The sequence below is a fragment of the Pelobates fuscus genome, chromosome 8 (assembly GCF_036172605.1).
Source record: "Pelobates fuscus isolate aPelFus1 chromosome 8, aPelFus1.pri, whole genome shotgun sequence".
In the NCBI taxonomy this organism is placed as follows: domain Eukaryota; kingdom Metazoa; phylum Chordata; class Amphibia; order Anura; family Pelobatidae; genus Pelobates; species Pelobates fuscus.
Genome location: NC_086324.1, coordinates 60,749,540 through 60,765,102, shown reverse-complemented (window position 1 = coordinate 60,765,102; position 15,563 = coordinate 60,749,540). Strand labels below are relative to the sequence as shown.

The 15,563-nt window shown below is 42.6% G+C and overlaps 1 protein-coding gene across 1 annotated transcript in view; it reads right to left on the bottom strand.

Moving 5' to 3' along the window:
* SLX9 (SLX9 ribosome biogenesis factor) overlaps nt 1–7,513 on the bottom strand; it is a 142,816-nt gene extending 135,303 nt beyond the window's left edge. The window contains exons 1-2 of the mRNA XM_063429921.1: nt 7,296–7,513; nt 6,362–6,470 (exon numbers count right to left, since the gene is read on the bottom strand). Of these exons, the coding sequence (XP_063285991.1) occupies nt 6,362–6,470; nt 7,296–7,451 (265 nt within the window). The 5' untranslated portion in view covers nt 7,452–7,513. The remainder of the gene's footprint in view (nt 1–6,361; nt 6,471–7,295) is intronic.
* Between the last annotated feature and the right edge of the window lie 8,050 nt (nt 7,514–15,563).

Here is a 15,563-nt window from a genome sequence, read left to right as displayed (position 1 = left end):
TGGTGGGGGGAGTGTACTTTGGCTAAAGCTATTATGCCTATACATATCATCTCTGACACACACCTCGTCACCCATGGGTCCAAACACACTAAGGTTAAGCGTGACGCCCCAGTGAAAGGAAGTTTTGATCCTCATGTGTATATTGATGCCATTGGAGTGCCTAGGGGGGTGCCCAATGAGTTTAAAGCAAGGGATGAAGTTGCCGCAGGATTTGAATCAATTTTTACCATAGTTACCGCAAACAAGAATTTAAATTGGATAAATTACATTTATTATAATCAACAGCGTTTTGTTAATTACACCAGAGACGCCCTCCAGGGGTTGGCCGAACAGCTGCAGGCCACATCCCAAATGGCTTTCCAGAATAGAATGGCCCTAGATATGATCTTAGCCGAAAAAGGAGGGGTTTGTAAAATTTTGCCCGACACCATGACATGTTGTACATATATCCCAGAAAACACAGGCCCTAATGGTAAAGTTACATTAGCCATAGAAAAATTAAATGACCTGTCTGAAGAGTTAAAAAGGAATTCTGGGATAAAAGATCCCTGGGAAAGATGGTTTGGTTGGATGACAGGATGGCAAAAGGCTTTAATGCAGATTGGTATGGGTATACTAATTTTTCTTTTTATCTTTGCTCTTCTCTTTTGTTGTATCCTCCCATGTCTGAGAAAATCCCTCATGAAGACTGTTGACCAAGCGGCACCCACTTTCACCCATCTCGAAGTTGATGACCAAGAATCCCAAGACATCAATTCACCCTGTCTGCCGCTGCAAACATTCCCTTTTGTTGATAAAGTGCAGGAATTCTAGGAAGGGACTAGCTTAGGGACAGCATCTGTCAGTGAATGGTAAAGGCCCCGTGTTGGAGAAGTGGTGGATTAGCTGCCATGGGATACCCATGGGTGTGAAGTGTTCGAGAGCCATACTGATGGATGAGTTAGCCTATTAGGGTCAGCTCTAGGGACAGACTTGCACTTTGCATTAACACCTAGCTAGCGGCCACGGGGTTTCTGTGCCTTTGGGTTAACACGTCTTCTCATACTAACATAATAAAGTTTTTATCTCTTAGAATCTAACATTTCATAGGGGGGACTGATGTGGAATTATTAAAAATTACTATTGTACTTGTATTGAATTATTGTACTAACTCCATTTTAACCTTATACTGTGACTTCCTCCTCCATTTTGTCCCCCTAACCTGACTCTTTCAATCCTCCATTTTGTCCTCATGACTTAACTTGTTCATTTTAAAACTACATTACGTGACTGAACTTCTCAACCCAATTAGTACAGTAGACAAAGACTGTGTTTTCCTACAAGGACAAATACCAGGAGGTGCTGGTTACTCCTTAAGACTTGCCGGCTACTCCTTAGAATTTGTAAGATAGTATAGTTTGAAGGCCACGAGAACACAGTAGTAATGAAATGTTCTATTCATAAGAGACCTTGCACCTGGACATGAAGCCTGATATCATTGACCGTGTAAAATGACGTTTAGGACCCCCTTCCCTTATCCCCACCCGTGTCCAGAATAATCCCACCTCTGATGGGTGGGCACGGGACTAACCTTTTTATTTTTGAACCAATAGGTAAGACACTAACACCGACACTTAACAATTAATCCAATTGATGGTGTTTATTTGCTGATATTCTAATAATCAATGATGACGCAAAATGCCTCTTAAAAGGGCCTGCGCGCCCGCTTTTTCTTCACTTGCCAATAAACTTTCTCGAAGTTATTTTAACCTGAACCTTGTGTGTCAGACTTAATTACTTCAGCGTATATACGCAATTTAATTTTACTGATTTGGACAGGAACAGATAGACATTTGAACATTTTGGTTTACTTTCAAAAAGTACCATAACACACGTGAGAGGCTGCGTGTGTGGTTGTGTGCATGTATATGGATTGTTAGTGGTGTTGCGTTTGTGGGCATTGTGTGTATGTTTGTGTGTGGGCTGTTATTATTTGTATGAGGGGAGGGTTATTATGCATTTATGCGTATATCTAGCAGTGTGGGTGGCTTCCCTGGGTTCCAGTGGGGACCAGGCTGGCAAGGTACAGGTCAAGGACAGGAGCTGCAACAGCAGCTGCGGGTTGTTCTACTACAGTGTGGATTCCTATTCACAAGTGCCGATAGGAAGTGATCTGAGATCACTTCCTCTATGTGCTGCAATGCATAAATTGAGGATTGTCCTTCACCACCTCTTCGTATTAGCAGATATCTGAAGTTTTACTGGGTCTCCTGATAGCCAGAGCCTGTTTGGCTCTAGCAGCCTTGAGTGCCGTGCAAAGACACCTTGAGTGCCGTGCATGGCACTAGTGCCGTAGGTTGCCTACCCCTGGTCTAGGGATACCTCTAGTGGCCACTCCTCGGACAGCCACTAGAGGTGCTTCCTGGGGCACAATGTGCAGCACTGTCATTCAATGTATCCATGCTCTATATGGAGGCACTGAATTTTCTTTATAGAGATACATTGATTTAATGCATCTTTATGAGGCGATGCTGATTGAGCAGATCAGAATGGACAATCCTATGGAAAAGCATTGCGATTGGCGAAGATCATCATTTCTTATGGTGTCAGCCAAGGAGGCAGATCAGGGGGACATCCAGCACCAGCAGATTGTAATAAAGGTAAGACTTTACTATATTTAGAAGGGCGAGGGGGGCCATATAGTGGTTTTAATGGACGGATTAGTGTTACTTTAAAGGACGGCTTAAAGATCACGTAGTACAATAGCAAAAAATTTTTTGCCATTTAAGAATACTCCAAAGCAGACTTGGAAAATGGAGCGAGCAATGCTTTGGATCTGCTCGCAAGTCTTTAGCTATGAGATTAATTTAAAACGGTTTGTATGTACGATTTTTGCATTTATTTTCATCAATAATGTGTTTATTATATATGGGATGCATAAGGGGAGAAATGGGTTACGTTATAATTGTGAGAAGCACTGCAAATACATCTTGGTAAGTAAAAGCAATATTATGTTTGCAGCACCAGTGGGAAATGGAAGCACATGTATATGATATACATTATAATATTTTAAAGCAACCATTTATCTCAGTGACTATGGCGTTAACTTTCAATGTATACAAGTTTTAAATGATCAAGTATAATTTTGATCATTGTAAATAGATTCAGGGTTGCATGTCGGATGTTACTCTTAATATTTTAATAAGCATCTATTTGAATTTGGATAACACAATACAAGTCTAATTATACCATAACGTGTAAATATGGAAAACAATAACTTTAAAAAAGTATCAGCTTTCTAAAAGAGAATAGACGATCAGTAGATAGCCACTATATGTGTTTAATAAAAAAAAAAAAAAAAGTGATAAATTCACATCATGCAGATTACAAAAACACTTTGAAAACCAACAGCACCGAAGTTCACAAAATCCTTCCCTCCCATCTTGTTCTCACCTGGTTGTTTTGGCTAATCTGTACTGTCTTGCCTTTGATTTTTTAAGTCCTTGGTCTTGCATTGACCTGGTTTGTGTCTTAGCCTTTTTGTTGCATATTATGGATTATTTTGTTTTTACTGCAATAATCCGGTTTGATTATTATCTTATTTTTCTAGAGCCTACACTGCTTTGGTGTGTGTCTCACTTGTTTTATTTTAAAATAAACTCACCATCTAATTGAAAGATTACTCTATTTTTAATACTTTGACTGTTGCTTGGATTAGAAATTAATTAATGTGCAGTCCTAAAATTAAAAGACATGTTGCGTTTCTTCCTCTGTTTCTCTCAAGAAAAATGATTTAAAAGAAAAAAAATGTTAATCACTTCTGTGGTTTGTGATATTTAAAGCAGCAGGTAAAATCACTGTTATAATGTACATATTTGGATCTCCATAAAGCTACTGTGGGGAATAGAGAGAAGCAGAAGTATAAAATGGAATTGAAACTACACTCTATAAAAAAGGAAGGAAATTAACATAGCATCCATACAGATATTTGGAACAATTTGGAACATGCATGGTTCTGACATATTTACTTCTAAAGAATAAACAATTTGCTTAGATTAGCGCATTACTCAACAATCACACATTAACATTATACACCAAATACCAGCTAGAGTGCTTTTTAAAGCAGACATTAAATGAACACCAACATCAAAAATAGGATAATGCCTTCCTATGGGGTTATTAAAAGACGCTGGCCGTTTGCATGCAAAGCGTGAGGACGTCCAGCATCGTTTCACAGAGTTATACTCCGTGAAACTGCAGGAAGTGCCTCTAGTGGCTGTCTGAGAGACAGCCACTAGCACCAGTCTTAACCCTGCAATATAAACATTGTAGTTTCTCTAAATCTGCAAAGACTAATATTGGGACACAGCACCCAGACCACTTCAATTAGATGATTAACTTTAACCCCTTAAGGACACATGACATGTGTGACATGTCATGATTCTCTTTTATTCCAGAAGTTTGGTCCTTAAGGGGTTAAATAGACACTATAGTCACCAGAACAACTACGGCTTATTGTATTTGTTCTGGTGAGTAGAATCATTCCATTTAGGCTTTTTGCTGTAAACACTGTCTTTTCAAAGAAAAGTGTTTACATTACAGCCTAAGGATACCTCCACTGGCCACTCCTAATATGGCTTCAAGAGGTGCTTTCTGGGGCAGTGCTTATAATTTTTGCTCCCTGAGCATGGTCATTTCATGCTAGTGTGCTCAAAATATAATCCACATCGTATTTTGATAAATGCACAGGAAACAGTATTGCGAAGCAGTGGTTATCATTGTGAGAGCAGAGAATCCTCCACAGAATGCGGTCTAGCTGTAATAATCAAATAAAGCTCCTTGTTTAAGTGGCACTGTCCCCGCCGTCAAGAAGTGTCAATCCCCCAGCTGTCACCAGTGACAACTGCAGAGAATTTAGCTCTGTGAAGGATCAAGCAGTCTCGCAAGAATCTCCATAGACCTCAATGCTGTACTGTCACGTATGGTGTTGGCTCCTAGCAGCTAAAGCACCAGGAGCAAAAGAGAACTGACTGGAAAAGGACAGTGGTGGCCACGAGGCATAGGTTCATGAAAAGCTGAACTCACCTTTGCATTTCTACTTGGTCACCAGGCCCCCAGCAGCGATGTTACGCTATGTGAGGACCTCCAGCGTCGCTAAAATCCACATAGGAAAGCATTGCAAGCATTTGTGCATTAGGTCTCATCCCGCCACCAGCCGCGCATTCGGTCTCCCCCGCCGGCGGGGTAGGAGCGTGGGCGGACCCTAAACCACCGCCAGTGGTCTCAGGTAAGTCACTGAAGGGGTTTTCACCCCTTCAGCAACATAGGATGGGGGGTGGGAGGGAGAGGGGACAGTGCCGCTTTAAAGGGACACTCCAGTGCAAGGAAAACAAATAGTTTCCCTGGCACTGCAGGTCCCCCCTCTCCCTCACACCCTCCAGCCCATGTTGCTGAAGGGGTGAAAACCCCTTCAGTGACTTACCTGAGACCACTGATGATGTCCCTCGGCGGTGGTTTAGGGTCCACCCACGCTCCTACCCCGCCGACGTCAGCCAGCAGGGGAGACCGATTGCGCATGCGCAGCCGCCGGCGGGATGAGACTTAATGCGCATGTGCAGCAATGCCGCGCACACGCATTAGACCTCCCCATAGGAAAGCATTGCAAATGCTTTCAATGCTTTCCTATGGGGATTTTAGCGACGGTGGAGGTCCTCACATAGCGTGAGATAGTCCAGCGACGCTATAGCACAGAAAACCTGTGCTATAGACCAGGAAGTGCCCTCTAGTAGCTGAGGAGTTAACCCTGCAATGTAAATATTGCAGTTTATGAAAACTGCAATATTTACAGTTGCAGGGTTAAGGGTAGTGTGAGTTGGCAGTTGGCAGTGTGAGAAGTGGTCTGGGTGCCTGGAGTATCCATTTAAAGGAATAATAATACAACTCAATGGGGGAAGGCAGGTGTGTTTTTTTCTTAGCACACCTGCCTCTTCTCAGTGGAGCCAAGAGATGCAGAAGAAAAAGTCCCTGATTTTCTGATTGACAAATAGGGAGGTTCATCTGCCTCCAATTATAAAAATGCCAATTTCTATTGCAATCTGCAATTTTTTTGAAAATGTCACAAACATTACAGGATCCAGGCAACAACAGTTCTTCAACAAGCTGAAGTGCTTTGTATGTGTGAAGTGTTTCTTTTAATTGGACACAACCCAATAATGCACAGTTGGAACAGACAAACAGACCAAAGTTCATTTGAAATAGCCACTTTCAGGCAATGGGATATACAAATCAATATGACAAGAAAGGATAGAAACGATTATAAAAAATTAAACAATCACCTATAACACTACGCATTGTTTAACTGACTTGAGTGCCTCACTCTTACCTTTTTTAGCAGAGACTACACTTTGTCTGTCTTCTTCCAATGTTTTTGTCACATTCTGAAGATCAATCTTGGTTGTTGCAAATATATCAGAGGATAGAAAATTCCAATCCTGGCAAAGAAAATTAATCTATCAAACATACAGCAAAAATATATATTTCTTGCAATGTTTAAATAATCCTAGAACCAATTGTTTTGGAATGTTTTGCAAGTTACAGAAGAGAGAATTTAGTATTGTTCTAAATGAATAAATGGCACAGTCCTATAAACTTTGAGCAATCACTAGTCAGTCCTATAGAAACAGCTGAAATTAATATCTCCCATTGTGACTGCTCCACTTTTAGAATTTTAACCAATAACTTTTCACCACATAGCATTTGCAAATGCTTAAAAATGAATACCTGCCAATTGCTCCACATACTAATTAGAGTCTCCTAATTGCCATAATCTGTTCTATTACACTGCTGCACTTACCACCCAGGTTATCATAGATTTGATTGTTGTAAAAGCAAAGGCTGACAAGAACAGCATAACTCAATAACTTAAAGTGTTAATCTGTCTTAAATTTTAATGTAGGGGTTTGTTTCATAAAAAAGCAGCAGCATACAAAGGAATGAGTAATAATCACCAGGATATGATTTGAAGGTATACCAGGGTATAGCAAAACAGAGACAAATTTGCACATGCTGGGTCTCTGATATTATGAGGCAAGTTTTGGGATGGGTAGGTGCTCATTTGTGTTGACATGCCCCCTAACTCCACCCCCATAATTCTTAAGATAATAGAGCAGCTGTATAACAAACACAATATTGGATGCCCCTGGGGAAACCCTGATTTAAGGGGAGCAATTATTTATTGCTCAGATCTAATTGAAAAGGGGAGTGAAAGCTCAGTATTTGACTCTTAGATGGATGCCATCTTTAAAGCTCTGGCTCACCTTCCCCCCAACCTGCTTGCTCCAGCCCAATGATCCAGGCAGCTCCTCCGCATTGGGAGCTTGGTAGGCTGGAGCTGGAGGTAACTCCTCGGAAACAGCTGGCCGCACCGCAGCTTGGTGCAGTTTCTGCCGAGCACGCTTCACTTTTCCAACCATACTTCAAGATTCCGGAAGTGGGGACCGCGTCTCCAGGACACCCTAATGCTTGTCCGTGCACAACAAACGTCCGTCCGGAACATGGTGCGGCGCTAAAAACGTTCCTATGTTATCTTTGCAACGATTTGTTCCCAGGCTATTCAAACATTCTAAAGTGAGAATTCAAAGAGAATTGAAAGGCTATTTTGACCTTAAATTAAATATTCACTTTGAATTCACCTTGAATTATCACTTTAGTAAAAACCCTGCAATAGGGCTCTTCAGTAAATCGAGAAATCAGGGCCGCTATCAGGGGGTGACAACCATGACGGTTGTCATGGGCCCGGCAGTACTGGGGGCCCGAACTGCTTTGGCCCCACATTCCCTCTCTGCATATATATATTTGCAAATGCTTAAAAATGAATACCTGCCAATTGCTCCACATACTAATTAGAGTCTCCTAATTGCCATAATCTGTTCTATTACACTGCTGCACTTACCACCCAGGTTATCATAGATTTGATTGTTGTAAAAGCAAAGGCTGACAAGAACAGCATAACTCAATAACTTAAAGTGTTAATCTGTCTTAAATTTTAATGTAGGGGTTTGTTTCATAAAAAAGCAGCAGCATACAAAGGAATGAGTAATAATCACCAGGATATGATTTGAAGGTATACCAGGGTATAGCAAAACAGAGACAAATTTGCACATGCTGGGTCTCTGATATTATGAGGCAAGTTTTGGGATGGGTAGGTGCTCATTTGATCGCTATATATATGTGCAGCTGTAGGCCCCCGGCTCCCTACACTTGCAGAGGGGGCCCAGCAGACTGCATCTGTATGTTACAGATGTTTGCTCTCTCTAACCGCGAGACCCGTAGCCATCAGAGCGTTGCCACGGGTTACCATGGCAACACTCCGCGGCACGGACGTCACACTTGTGGGGAGTTAGAGAGAGCAAAGAGCTGTAACATACAGATGCAGTCTGCTGGGCCTCCTCTGCAAGTGTAGGGAGCAGGGGGCCCCACCATGCCACCGGACCACCAGGGAATGGAGTCTCCCCCTCCCTGAGCCAGGTAAGAAGCAGGGAGGGGGGAATAACATTTATTACATTTAATGTGGGGGGTATGCTCTATTTGCACAACATGCATACACTAGTAAACACACATGCCGAAAAGACGACTTTGTGCATGTCATGCAGGACAGGTCCCAGCATTGATCTTTGCTGGGACAGGAGCACAGATGGCTCTCTAATTAGGAGAGTTAGGCAGCACTACGCATGAGGCCTCACGGCTGCATAACTCACCTCTTTTAGCCCAGGACTGGCCATCAGGCAAATGCCTGGTGGGTCCAATGGCCACGTCTAACAGAAGATCTTTCTTGCTGGCCCATACAAAGCTGTCAATAAAGGAGTGATGGCCCAATGTGATGGAGCTGTAACACTCATTGGTCAGTGGGGAGATCAAAGATCTTCTTCACTGGCCAGAACAATCACAAGTGCAGCAGTTTACCATGGCAACGCATAATCTGCTCCTGCCAGTGCCGGAGTGTAGACCAAATCATTTAACCACCAGATCACCAGAGACTAGCATTCCCCTCTCCCTGTCCAAGTTAAACAAGATGGAGGGGAAGTTAACTTTATCAAAATAGTAACACAGGTTCTCTGGGGTAACTCTCAGATTTTGGTTAATTGAATCACTGTACAAGTATTTATTTGCCCTTTATTACATATTCACTTATTACTATCAACTTTAATTTATCATCTAGGTATACGTCTATTTAATCATTTCACTCGTGAATTATTTCGTATTTCACATTTTCTATCACCACGCAAGTGATTTGCTTTTACGATAATACCTTCCTACCTACAACAACAACTTGCTCTACAGAATGCTATAATTAGCTTGGTCTGGCTGTTGGGGTACCCTAGGTGGCCATAGGTAGTTTTCGGCCTCTTATGCCCTTACAATGCTGTCCCGTGAGGCCAACTCAGCAAAGGTATTTCGCCCCTCAGGTCAAATCATAGTTACTGCCTCGCTTCTCCACCCTCTTGGCAAAGTAGTTAGGGCCTCATCAGTCACGGCCAACTTATATTATCTCTTAAGCACTCACTGAGAGGCCAACACCCCACCACAACGCTCAGTGGCAAACCTACCTCACGGGCCAAATCATAGGTAGAGCCTCTCATCGCCACTTGGCAACAAGTTAGGTTCCCAATTCACCAATTTAGCTTAATCGTTTCGCCACTTGGCTTAATAAGGGTCAGCCAGTACCTGGGTGTTATACAGTATCTCCCATTAACAAACCGTTTCTCTTTCAGGTATGGTTATAATGTTGATAAATATTTAAGTATTGATTATGTAATGTTAACATGTAATAAGTTGTAAACTATTAAACTTTTCCCCTCTTTTTACAGGCCTACCTGAACGTCGGTTCCCGCACACCACAACCGACTTATGCCACTACTTCTATAACTCGGCTTATTGTCTCCGACCACAAATAGAAGGGTGAGCCTGTGGGTGAAGCCTGGAATCAGTGGCGGATCCGGGGGGGGGGGGCAACAGGGGCAACGGGTCTCCCTCTCCCCTGCCAGCACATGCAGGCGCTAGCCCTGCAATGTGCCTGCGGACCGGGGAGGGAAATCAGAGATCTCCCTCCCTGTCCGCAGGCACTATGCTGGCAGCCGGTGGGGGGAGGGAGAGGGAGGAGAGAGGACCCGGGAGCTCAGCCTGCAGCTCCTCCTGGTCCTCCTTTCACAAGCTTGGAGCGTTGCCGCGGTTACCACGGCAACGCTCCAAATCTCGCGAGAGTGAACTCTAGCCCTGGAGCGCGGGCTAGAGTTCACTGTAACCACTGGGCCACCAGGGAATCCCACTGGGACCACCAGGGAAATGTCCCCCCTCCTCCCAGTAAAGGTAAAAAGGGAGGGGGGGACATCATTAATATTTATTTTAATTAAATAAATTTTAAAAAAAAGCATATTATAAAAAAACATGCCTTATAACACACTCTCACACCCTACACACACATTGCCCCTCCCCCCTCACACACATATACTGCCCCCATACACATACACTGCCCCATACACACATTGCCCTACACATACACTGCCCCCCCATACACACATACACTGCAACTGTCACACACACATACTGACCCACACATACACTGCCCCCCTAACACACACACTGCACCCCTGATATACACTGCCGCCCTCACACACACACTGCAACCTTCACACACTGTCCCCCTCACACACACACACTGCACCCCTCACACATTGCACCACTCACACACACCACTGCTCCTATGCCCTATGACAGCCCCATTTCCCAGCAGACCTCAGGTAAGTTGTCAAACTGTTCTTAAATGGTTTGACTACTTACTCTGGGAGGGTGTCCTGGCACTATTGGCACCATAACCACTACACTGAGCTGTAGTGGTTATTGTGTCTGGATTATTTATTTAAATAATCTACAAGTGCCCCTCCCGAGATCAGGCTCTGGATCCGCCACTGCCTGGAATAGTGGGAGAAGTTAGTTTGCCTATAAATATACAGGCTTCCCCTTCCTTTGTGCTGTTGCTGCCTGGTTCAGCCCACCTACCGCTCCTTTATCAAACCATTCAATTTGGTTGGCCCTTTTTTTTACAGGCCTACCAGATTGTCCGTTCCTGCACACCACATGCTTTCCTATGGGGAGGTCTAATGCGCGCGCGACCATTGCCGCACATGCGCATTAGGTCTCCCCCGCCGGCAGGTAATTCACTGAAGGGGTTTAACCCCTTCAGCAACGTGGGATGGGGGCTGGGAGGGAGAGGGGCACTGCAGAGTCCTTCAGTGCCAGGAAAACATATGTTTTCCTGGAACTGGAGAGTCCCTTTAAATTTGAATTTCCATTTGAATTCACTTTAGCAATAACCATGTAAATGGCCAAATACACACCTCCATATTTACATCCAAGCATTCCCCAGTGTTTTGACGAAGAAACAGGGGCAGTTCCCAAAGACAATCGGCACCATAATCATGGCACTAATCTTGTTCTTGTCATTTTTTTTAGACTGTCTCTTTGCATACAGAGATGCAGTATTATTGTGCTAATATAGAGCTAACTCCATTCCGCAGATGTCAGTTGAGAACTGGAACTAGAGTGATTGTAGTGATATAAGCTTAGTACTGATACAATCTGTGTGTGGGTCAACAGAAGGAAAATAAATGGTCTAGTTACAGAACATGGTATACCTCAACTCCCAAAACAATGATTATTTATTGAGGTATATAAAAGGCAACAGTGATTCAACAAAGTGCTAAGTACTATTATGACAAAGACCAGAACTTTGTACAATACTGTGCTGAATTATCTTTACTACAGTTTTGTGGTCAGGTTCATTGTACACCCAACCTTTATATTTTTTATTAGAATGTTCGCCACTTTTGTGTTTAGATGTCACCAAAAGATATTCATAATCATAGTCTAAAGTCAATGCAATTGGAAAAATAGACTTATTTATTCAGTTGTAATATTGTTAAATAAACACTAAATTCACAATAACCACTACAGTGCACTGTAGTAGTTATGGTGGCAGTAATACACTAGAGCCCCCCACCCTCCCGAATGTAAGTAGTCAAACCATTTTTTAGTGCTTTGACATCTTACCTGGGGCTTAGCTAATTAGTTAAGGGCAATCAGCTGATGCTCTCAGCCAATCTGGTCCAACAAAGTATGGCTTAGCTCAGGAAGGCTACTGGACGAAAAGAGGCAGGGGACAGCAAAAACAGACATCCACCAGGTAAGAAGTCTAAAAAGTTCTGCACCCGTTCTAAAACTGTTTAGAACGGTACCATAACCTTTACAGTATAATGTAGTGGTTATGGTGCGTAGTGTGTTCCTTTTGACTTGAGCATGTCTCAGTACCATAAGACATGTAGACAAGACTCATGACCAAAATGGTAATATTTGTGTATTTTATGTTTATGTAATTGCATCACTGTATGGATTATTCACCAAGCTCCATATTGTAGCAAACTAAAATTTGAGTAACAGCATTTGTGATTTGAGAGGTTTCCAAATCAACTATTTTTGGCTCAGTTTTCTATTTGGAAATTAATCTGCTACAATGCTGCGTTTAATGAATTACCCCGTAATTATTAACCCCTTAAGGACACATGACATGTATGACACGTCATGATTCCCTTTTATTCCAGAAGTTTGGTCCTTAAGGGGTTAAAAAAATATTAGAGAATTGAGTTTTCTGATGTAATTTGCAATGTTGCAATGTAATTTAAGGAATCGTAACGCTGCAATCAATGTTTACACCATAAAAACCATGACATTTCCCAGCTTAGGTTAGAGTGTAAAGTTCCTCCACCCTTAAAGGGACACTCCAGGCACCCAGACCACTTCTGCTCATTGGAGTGGTCTGGGTGCCAACTCCCACTACTCCTAATCCTGCAAGTGTAATTATTGCAGTTTTTTTATAAACTGCAATAATTACCTTGCAGGGTTAACTGCACCTCTAGTGGCTGTCTAGTAGACAGCCACTAGAGGTCACTTCCTGATTTATAGCAAGGATTTTCCTTGCTAGAGCGTCGCTGGACGTCCTCGCGCTGTGTGAGGACCTCGAGCGTCGCTCATTTCCCCATAGGAAAGCATTGAAAATCTTTTTCAATGCTTTCCTATGGGGAGTGCTAATGCGCATGCGCGGCATTGCCGCTAATGCGCATTAGGTCTCCTCGGCCGGTGGGCAGGATCAGTCTTGCCCACCGGCCAACGAAATCACAGGGAGGAGCGGATTGTTTTCCTGGCACTGGAGTTTCCCTTTAAACACTCACATATTAATTAGAAAATAAGTTGTTTCAACACTGCTGTGTAAATAAGCATAGTCATTTCCTCTTTTCTGACTTTATGTAGCAATGACATTAGTGTGAAAGCCAGTTGGTATAAAAAAAAATGTAAATGTTAAACAAGAAAAAAAAAAACCTTCTCCATGAATAAATGAACCCTGCAACAAAATGAAACGATCTTCCTCTTACAAAACTGTCATTAGCTGCCCATGTATACGGAAATTTCTAATTTTAGGACAATGTTTAAAGGCAAAAACTATCAGGAATTGGAAAAAGTTTCCAATTTTGCCGTAAAAATGTAAGATTCCATGGTCAATGTATGACAATTTCTGGTTTTATAAATAACCCTCTGTAATAAAAAATAAATCTGTAGAGTTTTATTAAACCAGGAATAAGCGTTAAAAAAACAAACAAAAAAAAACATTGAGCCATTGCTGGTCCAAAATATTTTACTGCCTGGGTCCAAAAATAACATAATGATACCAGACTTCCTTAAGTTTCACCTTCAAACATACTTACCTGTCGTACGCATGTATTTAACAAACACAAACACACACACACACATATATATATATATGTATATATATAATTAGCAATCTGTACACCTCTTATAAGCCACACACATACATGCACATTAACAATTATCTTAATAACAGAAACTCGAACATAGAAATACACATCTCATTAGTTATGCAAATGCTTATCTAGCTTATCATCCGCTCAAATGGTAAGATGCCGTAGAGGGGGAATTATCAATATAAAGTAAGCCGTCATATGAAAGCTTCTGAACCGAGCCCCCACGCGTGTTTTCAGGGGGAATGAGAGGATATACTGCTCGCTTTTGTGGTATAATTCTTTTGCGAGTGGATCTTAAATGTTTTTGGTGACAAGGTTAAAATAATAAGAAGGTAAAAAATAAAAAAGGTATATGACACAAGAGAAGTTTAAAAGGCCAATATTCCTTTAATAGTACACAAAAAAAGTATTAAAAACAGCCAAAACGCGTTTCGCCAACACAGGGCTTCATCAACTGGCAGTAAAAACATTAAGCTGGTATATGAGGGTTTATATAGGCAATACAAACAATTGCAGTTAGAATTTTGGTGCTACAAATTGACATCTGCATGAGACATATATTATACAAAACATGTTGAAAGTTTAATAGGATGACAGTTATTAATATAGGTTAATAAAAATACATTTATTTAATCAAAACGAGGGTTGAATCACCAAGAATATTTATTCCCAAAAATGTAAAGATCCGTATTACGTCACGTGATCGGCCACAACTCCTAATGGGAGTTGTATGCTGGAGATACTTCGATATGATTACCAAGTAGGAAAGGGGTGGGTCATCGGACGTACATGATTGTGGAGCAGCAGGATGCAGGCTCAGGAGTGCTGGGTGAGTCGGCATCTAGGTGTCAGGATCGGGACAGGGATCCAACACGCAGAGTACAAACAGGTGGTAGGTACGTATACCGGACCTTAGAATGGCCGGACTTAACGTAAGGAGTAAGTAGAGAATGGTCTAGGAACAAGCCGAGGTCGAGGGAACGAGAGGACAGGTAAGCGAGAGACAAGCCGAGTCAAAGGGTAACAGAGATAAACAGGGTAGTACAAACAAGCCGGGTCAGAACCAAAGAGACAACTAGAATACAAGAGCACTGAGTGACTAGACAGGCTAGAACCACGACAGGGCAATGAGCAGATGCCGAAAGCCTTACTTTATACCTTGATTCTAGAGGGTAATCACGCCCCCGACGAGTCCTGATTAGTGCTCGGGACTTGACTGACAGGTCGACCCGGGTTGGCGTCATGACGTCGACTACTGAGCGTCGCGTCATATAAGGAAGTGGATCCCTCGCGGTCGGCTTGTAAATGGCCGAGAGAACCGCGAGGAACGGAAGAAACAACCCCTCTGGGAGGATAAACGTCTAAGTCTCTCACCTCCTCTGAGGTAGAGACTACAGGTACCCTGACAGTACCTCCCCTCTCAGAAACGCCCACCGGGCGGAAGGAACCGGGACGAGATGGAAAACGGGAGTGAAAAGCCCTGCGGAGGCGAGGAGCATGTACATCCTCCTGAGGTACCCAAGTCCTCTCCTCAGGACCATATCCCTTCCAGTCAATAAGATATTGTAACTTCCCCCAGGAGATTCGAGAATCGATGATGGAGTTGATTTCATACTCCTCCTGACCCTCAACCTGAACAGAGCGAGGAGAGGATATAGTGGAGGAAAATCTGTTACAGACTAGCGGTTTCAGTAAAGAAGCATGAAAGGAGTTAGG